The sequence below is a fragment of the Sciurus carolinensis genome, chromosome 7 (genome assembly GCF_902686445.1).
Source record: "Sciurus carolinensis chromosome 7, mSciCar1.2, whole genome shotgun sequence".
Taxonomy (NCBI): Eukaryota; Metazoa; Chordata; class Mammalia; order Rodentia; family Sciuridae; genus Sciurus; species Sciurus carolinensis.
The window spans coordinates 73,019,114-73,031,600 of NC_062219.1; the positions used below are offsets into that span (position 1 = coordinate 73,019,114).

General features: G+C 38.5%; 1 protein-coding gene across 4 annotated transcripts in view; it reads left to right on the forward strand.

Moving 5' to 3' along the window:
- Gabrr1 (gamma-aminobutyric acid type A receptor subunit rho1) overlaps nt 1-12,487 on the forward strand; it is a 55,170-nt gene that overhangs the window by 14,424 nt on the left and 28,259 nt on the right. For 3 of the 4 annotated variants that reach the window (XM_047558536.1, XM_047558537.1, XM_047558535.1), the window contains exon 1: nt 3,275-3,396. The exons of the other annotated variant lie outside the window; for it this stretch is intronic. In XM_047558536.1, the coding sequence (XP_047414492.1) occupies nt 3,275-3,396 (122 nt within the window). Of the gene's footprint in view, nt 1-3,274; nt 3,397-12,487 lie in introns of those variants that run through there. 4 annotated transcript variants of the gene reach the window in all.

Here is a 12,487-nt window from a genome sequence, read left to right on the forward strand (position 1 = left end):
ATCTAACTATAAAATGCACTGTTAGGTTTGGATCTGGAATGTCCCCCAAAGGCTCATGTGTTGAAGGTTTGGCCCAATGCAGCAAGGTTCAGAAGTGGGACTCTAGGAAATTATTAGATCACAAAGGTTCTAGCCTTATTAGTGAATTACTACATTAATGGATTCATAATTTGAATGGACTATTGGGAGGTGGTGGAAACTATAGGAGATGGGACCTAGTTGAAGGGGGTAGGTCCTTGGGCGTGTGCCTTGGGGATTGTAACTTGTGCCTGACCTCTTACCAACCCCTCCACTGGCCCCCGTTTCCAGGCTGCTATGAGATAACTCTGCTCCACCGTGTTCTCATTTCCATGATGCCCTGTCTCACCAGGGGCCCACAGCAATGGAATCATTCAATCAAAACCTCTGAAACCATGAGCCAAAATAAACCTTTCTTCCTTTTAAGTTGTCTATCTCAGGTATTTTGTAACAATGATGAAAAGATGACTAACATGAATAGACATCAAAGATTTATTTAACTCAATTAGTGAGGGGACCAATAAGATGTTACAATTTGTTCAAATGAGAATTTGATTTATAGAGATTAATATTTTCTACCAAAACAATAATTTGTATAGTTCTGGACAGGAAAGACATTCATCAGTATCAGTTTTCTACATGTCAATGTCTACCTTAACAGAATTATAAAGTAGCCTAGTCAAAGACAATCAGAGACACACATCCTATAAAATCAGATAGTCCCCTGAGGATCCACTGGACTGGGCTCAACATTCTATTGAGAGGACACTCAGTAATCTCATTTGCCCACTTCAAAGTATGACTATTTTTTCCTGACCAGTTTCCTTTTCCTTGTGATTGATTATATATAATTTCAAAGAAAGGTTATTCTTGATTAAAAAAAAAACAAAAAAAAGGCCAGTCTTCTTAGGTTTGGCTGATTACTTCCATAAATTCATCACAGTATTATTCACCATAAAGGCCTCCTTCAGTTTGCTTTGTAAAATGTAGAACCACAAGCTACTGAAAAATTCTAAATTAGCTTCTGTCTAGAAGTTACCACAAGAAATCTTAGATTGCACTTTTAAAAGCATCTATCACTTGCTATTTTACTGAGACTAGGAAACCAAGTCCAAGAAACTCCACCTGAAGTATATGTACATTGGGTGAATTCTTTCCTTCTTGAGGTTTCAAAAAAATTACCCCAAGGTGGCTGGAGTGTAGTTCAGTGGTAAAGGGCATACCTAGCATGTGTGAGGCCCTGATTTAACCTCAGTATCACATTTAAAAGAATTACCCCAAGAGCTTGCCTGGAAGTGATCAGCCTGAACCCTATAAACTGACCCTGGGGCCAGTTTTCTAGGGAGGACTTTGTGGACATTGATTTCTTAAGTCCATCCAAACTCTGTTCCTTAAAGTGGCTGGTCACATTAGTTAAATGAACATCAGTCTCAAATAAGACATTCCAAAAAAAAAAAAAAGACATTCCAGGCAATGTCTTTTTTGATGCATAATTGATTCTTCCACTTATATCCTGGCACAAAAGAAGACAGATTCTTACTGAATCTAAGCAAACAATTATATTGCCATGAAATGTAAATGGATAGAATTTTTTCTGAATTTGGAGGAGGGGATCAGTGGGAATCATATATCATTTTTAAATGTTTCATCTTAGTTTATAAAAGCAGAACTTTCCAAATTATTGTAAATTACATATAACATAAGAAGGAAGAGGAAAGATGTCTTACATATCTATGAAATAGAAATTTAAAATAAATCAAAGGTGTTCTCAACAACCTTGATAAAATTCTCCTCATCAATTCATTCAGTCCTATGTAATTATTAGTCTATTTTCTGTTACTGTAACAAAATACCTGAGTTATGTAAAAAGAAAAGAGCTTTATTTAGCTCATAGTTTTTGAAGCTGAGAGTTCATGATGAACTGGTTCCACTGTTTCAGCCTCTGGTGAAGGCCTGGTTATGTCCAATCTAGCAGATGATATCATGGAAGCACATCAAGAGGGAGAGAGCAGTTATATGATGAGACAGGAATCAAGAGACGTTCAGGGGCCAGGCTTGCTTTTCATAACAACTTACTAATAGGGTCCCTCAATAACTACATTAATTCCTTCTGAAGGCAGAACCCCCACATGGACTAATTACCTTACACTAGACCCCACTCTAAAGTTTCCACCACTTCAGCACCACCATGCTGAGTACCAAGCTTCCAGCACATGAACCACTGGGGAACATGTCCAAACCATATCCAAAGAACAATAATTAATTCTTGTTCTGCTGGCTCTTGGGTTAGTAGTTTTGTGAAACTGTCTGCTTTTCAGCTGCAGAGTTCTGGGAATCATGACTCAGTCTGCCAATACATACTCAAAGTTCAACTTTGAAGAGGCAGTGGTCTAGAGTACAGAGTACAGTCCTCTTCTGCAAGGCTCTGAGACTGTCCTTTGATGAAGACACAAACTCGGGTCTACAGATTATAGCAGAGTCTTTGAGCAAGCATCAAAGGCAAAGAAAAACTATCTGTAGCTAACACAGACTTGATGGCTACAGTTCATTTATTACTGATATTTTTCAAATATGAAAAGTCCAATGAGGTTCATGATAAGAATAATGCAACTGACAAGGAAATTTATTTTCTGTGAAGAACCAGGATTTAAAAAACTCTGGTCACCCTCCCAATCTCTACAGAGAGGACCTGCCCAGGTGCTGATCAATGTCTGAGGTCCTAGGGATTCAGACACAGGATGAAATGGGGGTCGGGAGCTTTGCAAATCCAGTCCTCAGCAAAGCAAATAGTAATGCCTGGAAGCTTAAAATAGATCTGGGGAGGAGCTATTAACATGGCATATGAAGCAGTTCAGCCCCCCTAGCCTTTTTCACTTTGGAAATCGCCGTGGTCCATTTTTACTTCTTTCTATGCAATGGACAAGAAAATACAAAGCATTTACTAACATATTTACCACATTTGATGATGAACTAATTTAGAGCAGCCAAAATAATTGTTCCACAGGGACACAGGAATTCAACCTCAGTTCAGAAAATCCCTGACATCTGACGTAGGAGGATTTATAGGTTTAGTGGAAATTGCTTTCTCCTGCTCGCCAGATTACATACTGCCGGTTGATTTTTTTTTTTTTTTTTTTTTTTTTTGCATGAGTAAACATCCTTCCAATAATGAACAGACCAATAATGTCTTAAGAGAGAAAAGAACATCGTTTCCTTTTTGCCGTTTCTTGAGAGACGTGTTTGGATTTCAAAACCCATGTTGGCTGTCCAGAATATGAAATTTGGTATCTTCCTTTTGTGGTGGGGATGGGTTTTGGCCACTGAAAGCAGAGTGCACTGGCCAGGAAGAGAAGTGCACGAGATGTCTAAGAAAGGCAGGTGAGTGAACATTGAGGGACAGAGGACTCAGGGAACGAGGGTGTGCAGAGCAAGCGTGGGCATTGTTCTGGGAACCAAGCATCATTTTCAGTTTCTGTGTTCTCTGTGTACGCCCTTTTCCTCCTTTTCCCTTTGTTCTCCCATGCCTCCCCTTTTTGGAAGTTGTTAGTGTTTTCTTTTATAATGATGCTAGATTAGCTGATATTATCAACATATATTCTTAAACCCCTTACTAATTGTTCTGAGTGACAGATCCTGGGGAAAAATATATGCCCATTTTCTAAAATATCAAGGGCAATTCTTTGGTATCTATATCCTAGGGTTAGAACAAATCTGTGAGTTCTCAAATCACCAATAGGACCTTTAATCTCAGAGAATTATTATGTTATTTCTAATTATTTCTATTAGATATGTGGATCCCTTCTTAATCCTTTAAAAACAAAAAAGCAGTTTGTGTGGCTAGAAGGATCATTTGATCATCGCTTACCTGCAAACTGGGAGGGGGCAGGGATGGAGCTGCCAACGCAGTACGTGCTGCCCCAGCCGTACCAGCCTGTGCAGATGGAGCTTAGTCCGGGAGCGGCTCCCCACTCTTGGCCTCACCTGGGTGCTCTGAATGTGCACTGCACACCTGCTTGGATGCCCCGAGTCAAGAAAACAGGACTCTGAAGACAACCTAGTCCAGTGCTCTCTCTTTACTGATGAGAGTAAGGGCATCTTTGATTTTTGGTGCTTAGCCTAATCTCCAGATCTGACTTTGGCTTTCTATCTGAATGTAAATATGAAGAGCTAGAAATACCAATTAATATGAAAGGAAATCGAGTGTTTAGAAGTGTGGGGCTACGGAGGAGGGGGTGTGTCTTGCTTCTCTGTGCCCTATCTCTTGGGGCTTGAGAGACACTTCTATGCATCTGCTCCCCCGCAGCCAGCAAAGCCCATCGCACTTGTTTCAAGCAGTTTTGCAACATCACAGAACTAGAAGCTGAAATATCTAGAGGCTACCATGAGCCCTGGTGCACTGAGAGAGATCACTGTGCCCACTAGAGTCGGAAGCTGCTTGGGCAGGCAGTGTAATTTGTGGAGTGAAACAATCATAGAGATTATTTGAACCAAATATGCTCATAGGAATTAAAAGTAACAATAGCAATGAACCATATTGGTTGTCATAAAAAACTTATCCTCTCTCAAGTTAGACTTCGAGTGGAAACCTATTAGTAAATGCTGGTGATTAAGAAGTCACAGAGAGTAAAATAGACTTTTGTTTAAAAAAATTAATTTTAAGTAAAGATGCTTTGATTTTCTTTTTTAAATTTAAAATTTTTAATTTTATTGTAAACTCAAATTATAACTGCATACATTTATGGGGTATGAAGTGATGCTATTTTATATATTATATATATTTATATGTGTATAAATACACACGAAATGCAGAATGATTAAATCAAGCTAATTAACATATCTATCACCTCAAATACATTTCAGTTCTTTTGTGTGTGAAACATTTGAAATGTATTCTCTTAGCAATTTTGAAATATAAATGTTAATAACTATAGTTACCATGCTGTGCAATGTATCTCTAACAAACTGATTCTTCTAATTGAAATTTTGTACCCTTTGACCAGTATCTCCTCCCAATTCCCCTCCCCACCCAAGCCTCTGGAAACCACATTCTCCTTTCTGCTTCGGTAAGTTCAGTTATTTTAGATTCCCCATATAAGTGAGATCATGTGGTATTTAGACAGGTCTATTTCTGGACATTAAATTTAAGAAAGTGGTCAGATATTCTGTGGAGATCTCTTTTAGGCATTTAGAAACAATTAGTCTTTTGGAGTTGGTTAGAGTTGGAGCTTAGATAGGAGAGAGTCATTGGCTTTAGGTATTTGTCTCTCTGTGCCTGGCTTATTAAACCCAGCATAATATCTTCCAGGTTCATCAATGCTGTCACAAATGACAGACTCCCCTTCCTTTTGGGGGTTGAATAGTATTCCGTTAAGTATACAAACCATATGTTTTTAATTCATTCATCCAATGATGGATCTTGGCTATTGTGAGTACTGCCTCACTGGACTAGGAGTACAGGTGTCTCTTCAACATACTGAACTCAAATCCTATGGGTGTATATCCTGAAGTAGGATTGCTGGATCTTATGGTAATTCTATTTTTCATTTTTTGGAGACTCTCCATACCGTTTTCCATGATAGCGGTACAAATTTATATTCTCACCAACAGCGTACAAATTTTCCTTTTCTTAACATCCTCTGTGACACTTAGCATTCATCTTTTTTACAACAGCAATTATGACAGGTGTGAAGTAATATCCCATTGTGGTTTTAATTTGCATTTCCCTGATGATTACTGTTATTGAACATTTTTTTTTTCATTTATCTGTTGGTCATTTTTATGTCTCCTTTGGAAAAGAAATTGGCCCCTTGCCCTTTTTTTAATAGTTGGGGGAAGGGGTCTTACTATATTGTCCAAGTCAGTCTCAAACTCCTGGGCTCAAAAAATTCTGCTTCAGCATCCTGAGTTGCTGGTACTATAAGTGTGTGCTATGCTACTGTTCCTGGTTTGCCCTTTTTAAAATCAGGTTATTCACTAGGCATGGTAATGCATGCCTGTAACCCCAGCAGCTTGGAAAACTGAGACAGGAGGATAACAAGTTTGGAGTCAGTCTCAGCAATATAATAAGTCCCTGTTTTGAAACAAACAAAAAAAAAACTTTGAAGGGCTATGGATATAACTCAGCAGTAAAGTACCTCTGGTTTCAGTCCCTAGTGCCACTAAAAATACATAACATTAAATCTAGTTATTTGCTTTTCTGCCATTGTTTGAGTTCCTACATATTTGGGGTAGTAATCCAATCTCAGATGTACATCTTGCAAATATTTTGTCTGAATCTATAAGTTAGCTCTTCACTCTGTAAATTGTTGCCTTTGCTGTGCTTTTTAGTTTGATGTAATCCCATTTGTCTTGCTTTTGTTGCCTGAGCTTTTGGAGTCAGATCTAAAAAGATCACTACCTAAACCAATATCTTACAATTTTACTAATGGTTTTATAGTTTTAGGTCTTACATTTAGGTCTTTAATCCATTATGAGTTGATTCCCATAGGACGTGAGATGAGTGTTCAATTTCATTCTTTTGTATGTGAATATCCAGTTTTCCCACCACCCTGCACTGAAGAGACTATCATTTTTCCATCATGTGTTCTTGGGAACTTTGTTGAAAAATCAATTGACTATGCACAACTAGAAATGCTGTATATTCTGATCCATTGGTTGATGTGTCTATTTTTATGCCAGTATCATGCTGTTTTAAGTACTATAGCTTTGTAATACAGTTGGAAATCAAGTAGTATAATGCCTCCAGCTTTATTCTTTTAGCTTAAGGTTTTGTTTTCGTTATTTGGGGTCTTTTGTAGTTCCATGAACATTTTTGGATTGTTTTTCTTTATCTGTGAGAAATGTCATTGGAATTTTGATACAGATTGCATTGAATCTATATATTGCTTTGAGTAGTTATGGGCATTTTAATAATAGTAATTCTTCCAATTCATGAACATGGAATATCTTTATACTTACTTGTATCTTCTTCAATTTCTTTCATCAATTTTTATAGCTTTTAGTGTAACTTCTAAATACAGGATCTTATCATCTGCGAACGTGATAATTTATGGGAAAGCAATTTTAAAACACAAAAATCACCCATGATCCTAAAACCTAGAAGGAACTTTGTTAACATCTTTATGTATTTTCTCCTGGTCTTTTTTCTAAGCATATACCAAATATTCACTGGTTTGGGGTTATTCTATGTCTATAGTTTTGTAACCTTTTTGTATTTAATCCATTATCTGCACGTTTGCTTATTTTAAAAGTTTATATAATTATCAGTTGACTGGCTGCATAATAATGTATAATATGCATAATAATGCATAATGTGCCACCATTGAAGCAGTTTCCTTTATTTATGTATATTTAGTTGCTTCTTCTTTGATATTATAAATATTCCCTATGTATATCTTTGCACATAAGAGTAGTTGTCTAGATACATGAATATTTCATTAGGATAGATTCCTGGGTGTGTTCTGGACCAACTGGCATGAGAACATTTAAAGTTCTAGGTAGGGCTGGGCTGTAGCTCAGTGGCAGAGCACAGACTAGCATGTGTGAGGCACTGGGTTCCATTCTTAGCACCACATAGAAATAAACAAATAAAGATATTCTGTCCATCTATACCTACAAAAAATTTTTAAAAATGAAAAATGGTGGAATGAGACAGACATCATTACCCTATGGACATGTATGATTACATGAATGGTGTGAATCTACATTGTGCACAACCATAGAAATGAAAAGATGTATCCCATCTATGTACAATAAATCAAAATGCAATCTGTAAAAATAAAAAAATTTTTTAAAGTTTTAAAAAATAAAATTCTAGGTATATTTGGACAAATTTCTTCCCAAAATGCGAAGTGAACCCAACTTACAACCCATCAGACAGGTTAAAATTTATTTTTATGTAGTCTAAACTTTTAAAGGGCCCACTTAGTTTCTTCCAAACTCTAAATCCACAAGCTGCTAATGATAATTTATATCTGTCTTCTTTCACGGTTCATGCTAATATAGTAGGAAGCAAGATAAATACAGACATACCTGGGGTGAGGAAGCTAAGGTGCCTAGTGTGCAAAATTTAGGGAGATGCTTGCACAGCCCTGACAGTGACTGCCTCTTTAAATTTTGCTCTACAGGCACTTCACTTTTTTAACACTAGTCTCTACCCTGGCAAATAATTCATCTATTTTCACAAAAACTCCATGGAAGGCATATCCAGGTGGGCTCTACCTTCACAAATCAGATGGTAAAGATCAGAATGGCACAGCATTGAGCAGTGTTTCTAGAATTAATCAACACTTACTGTCTTTCCTCCTCCCTGAAGGAATGGAAACAACCTGTCTACACCATAGGCCCCTGGACAAATACCAGCTCAGGCTCAGGGAGGGCAAACTGACCCTACCAGAAGCCAGAAAAACAATTATTATACATTCTTGCAATGCTAAAGAATTCGCATTTATTCTGAAAGTAAAGAGGATCTGATCAGTAGATTTCCATTTGGAGAGACAATGCTTGCTTTCTTGCTTGCTCAGAGGGATAGGAAGGGTGTAAGAGGGGAGACGAGAAAATAATCCAGAGTCTGTACCTGAGACCAGGTGACAGATAGTGAAAGATTGATCTAGGATAATAATAATGGAATAAACAGGGGTGGGGAGATGCAAATGAGAAATTTTACAGAGCCAAAATTTGATTGGCTTCAGGGTGAGAGAGAAGTTTGGGTATTTGGATTGTATGGTGCAGGAGCTAGAAAATGAGTAGTTTCAGGAATAAAAATGATCAGTTCAGTAGAACATATGGACCTGGATATACCTGCAAGATACCAAGAGATACCTGTCCAGCAACAGGAAGGGATATAAGTATGCAACTGAGGAGGGATATTGGGCTGGAGATACAGATTTAAAGGGAATCTCTGTAGATATGGTGGATGAAGTGAACAGAGAGAGCATGTAGCAAGAAATAAGAACAGGATCAAGGATATTTAAGGAGAAATTAGAGGAAGAGGGCTCAGTGGAGGAAACTAGTAAAAAGAGTCCAGAGAAATAGGTGTAGAGTTGAAGTAGAGTGGTGCAAAGAAGGCCATTTATTTGACAGTTATCAAATATTCCTTATGACAGTGAACGCATTGTGCAATGGGTGCTTCACCAATGACTAAATCAGACACAGGTTCAAGAGGCTTACTGACCAGGGAGGCATTCCAATGAGAGGTCCAGGATTTCCAGGAGGGAGTGGTTAGTAGGGTCAGATCACACCAAGATCAAAATTTATTGGGCAAAGGACTGGGAAGTAAGCCTTAAGCTATAGGATAAAGTAATGAAGCACCATTAATACTTTAAAAAGAAGAGAGAGGCGGCAATGAAGTATAGCAAGGACAAGAGAAAATGGAATGACTATAGACTACCCTTTTAAGAAACTTGATGATGAACTGAAAGACTGAGACTGGGTAAAGACAAGATGGGGAACCACATGAGAATTTTTGAGCTAGGAGAGACTTGGGCAGGTTCCGGTGATGAAGAGTAGAAGCCAGAAGAGAGGCAAAAACAAGATGTTGCTATCAAATCTTTGTCATACATAACAAAGTAAGGTCACTGCATTTCGGTCTGGGTCTCTCTAATCACCCTAAATACCTTGAATGTTGATTTTCTCTTCAGCTAGTAGTGTTCTGTCTTCACCTTGTCCCTTTGTTCTCCAGAAAATTTGCTCGGGCAGTTGAGTTCACACCATGTGTTTCCTGGGTCTTGTCTCTCTGCCTAACTGTGATCTGCCCTTCTCTCAAGGTTTCCTGAGGCCTCCGCATGTGCTGCTCCCATGCTCACAACACCCTTCTCTTTCTTCTAATTTTGGCCCATTGAAATATTTAAGAGATATCACCTCCTCTCAACCTACACCATTTATTTTTTTTCTTCATCTTGAAGTACAATGTCTGATTTGTGGTAAATGCTCAAAAAATGTTGTGTATAAATTAATAAGTGACTCCTACCCTTTACTATTCTTGTACTTCATCAGTTCATCCATCCATCCATTGGCTTAGGAGGCAATGATGAGCAACATGAACATACCTCTTTCCTCGAGGGGCTCACAGTCTGGGGGTGGGTGGATGTCAAACAAATTTTGCAGAATCTCAGACCTTCAAGGACCTTAGAAACCATCTCATATTAAAGATGAGAAGGGTAAAGTCACAAACAGTACAAATCTTATGTTACAGTCCCACAACATACCCTGAGTCCCATAGCCCCCATCTTTCCATTTACTATGTTCTTCTCTCATCATAAAATAAAAACCCAAGGTTATGTTGACAGATATCAAACTCAAGGTGAACCACGAGGAAATGTTTTTATAAGTCAAAAATGGTTCAATGTCAGCTGTTTCATGCTTCAAATCTACAAGTTGGAAAGTAGTCTTTTCTATATTAAATAGCAAAAGTGTAATCTGAGAATTTTATCAAAGAGAATAGGTAGGAAAAAATTCAGAACTTTAAATTCCTAAAAGGAACCCAGTGCCTTCAAGGGGAAAGGCACATGGAACTTTTGTCCAGACATACTTACAAGAAAAAAAGGAATGGATTAAGCTGAGATTTTGCCTGAGAAGCAAGCAAAGGTGCCCTTTTTACTCCCTGAAAGACTAATGCAGACCAGGTCTGTGTGTCAGGGACCCACCAGGTTGACAGGAACAGAAGTCAGTGATGAGTGGCAGAAAGACAACTTGATTTGATGACCCAAGACAGAACAGAGTTGGCAGGTTAGTCCTGCCCACAACCAGCAGCCTCTGCTATCCTTTGCCTTCAGGCATCTCAGACCTCAGAAGCCAAGGAGTGTTCATACTGTGTAGTGAGGGATCCCCAGAGAAACAGGTCAGTAACATGCACATGTACACATCTATACATTTGTATGTATGTATGTTTGTACGTATCTACCCATCCATCCATCAATGAGAGAAGGAGAAGGGGAGAGAGACTTAAGAAATTGGCTTTAAGGCATTTGTAGGGGTTGTCAAGTCTGAAATCTGCAGGGCAGGCTAGTTACTAGGCTGGAAATTTTAGTAGGAGTTGATGCTACTGTTTTGAGTACAAAGGCAAGTTGGGAAGCAGAATTCTTCCTCCTTTGGAAACCCTGTCTTTTTTTCTCTTCAACTGATTGGAAGAGGCTCACTCACATTATGGAGGATAATCTACTTTACTCAAACTTTACTGCTCTAAATGTTGATCACATCTTTTAAAAATACCTTCACAGAAACATCTAGACTGGCACATGACCAAAAACTGGGTACTATGGCTTAGCCAAGGTGACATAAAACTAATCATCACATGTTCTAGAGGATGTAACTTGACCAGGCAGGCTGTTAGTTACCAAAAGTCCCACTTAGTAAGGAATCAGAGGAGATGAAAATCCAAGGAAAAATACAGGATACTCATTATATGGAAAAGTGCACAGCCTCAATAACAATTCAAGAAATTATATTGCAATTCAAGAATTACAATATAAATCACAAGATGGAAGCATCCTTATTAAATACCCCCCAGTACTGGTAATTCTGTGTGGAACCACATTGTGAATCCACAAAGACCCTGGGTCTCGCTTATACTGTCCTATGCTAGGCCCAGATGCAGAACATCTGTGAAGATCCTCATCCCACCATGAGTCCCTCTAAGGAGCTGCCTTAGCTTTGAGGTCATTTATGCAATGGACAGCACTTGGCAATTCTCCCTGGTCTTCTAACCTGGAGGCCCCACCCATAGACATGAGATCAGTGTAAGATGTCTTGCTCTGATTGAATTCATACTGGCTTAATGTTACGGGACATGATTCAATGCAATAATGCTCCTAAGTAGTTTTTGTAACCAAAGTTCTAGAACATGGCCAGAGATCAAACTGGAGCTTAACCTCAGCAATTTCCACAGTACCCTATTCCCCCTTGTGACTATCGGGAAAGCATTTCCCCATCTTTAGGTGTCTGGCCTCTCTCCCATCTTCCAGGTTTTCTGTGCTGCTGTATCCTTAAATTTTCTGAGATGTCATTCTTTTGGATCTGTAGACTTGAACTCCGTGTTTTAAAATTTGAAATGTTATCAGAACATCAGAGGCACCCGGGGTTTGACAACTTGATGACTGGGTCATGCGCAGAGGTTCAGATTTAATTGCTCTGGGGTGTGGCCTGGGTGCTTTTGTTTGTCTGTTTTTAACTCCTTAAGCGATTCTTCAGATGCACAAGCAGTTCCGAATCACTGAGTTGGTTGATCTCAAGCTGTCATGTTCACTATCCTGGGCACTAATGACTTTTCTTCACTTTTTCCAATTTGAAGATCATTCTCTTTGGGGGGGAATATCAAAGTAAAGCAGGATTCTGTTAGCAGAATCTCAACCTTACTGTAATTATTTGCTAACATATGGTCCCTTCTTCAAGCAGCTTCTTTCCTTCTACTGACTCTCCTGGCTAGAACTCAACTTTATATATAATATATATATATATATATACACACACACAC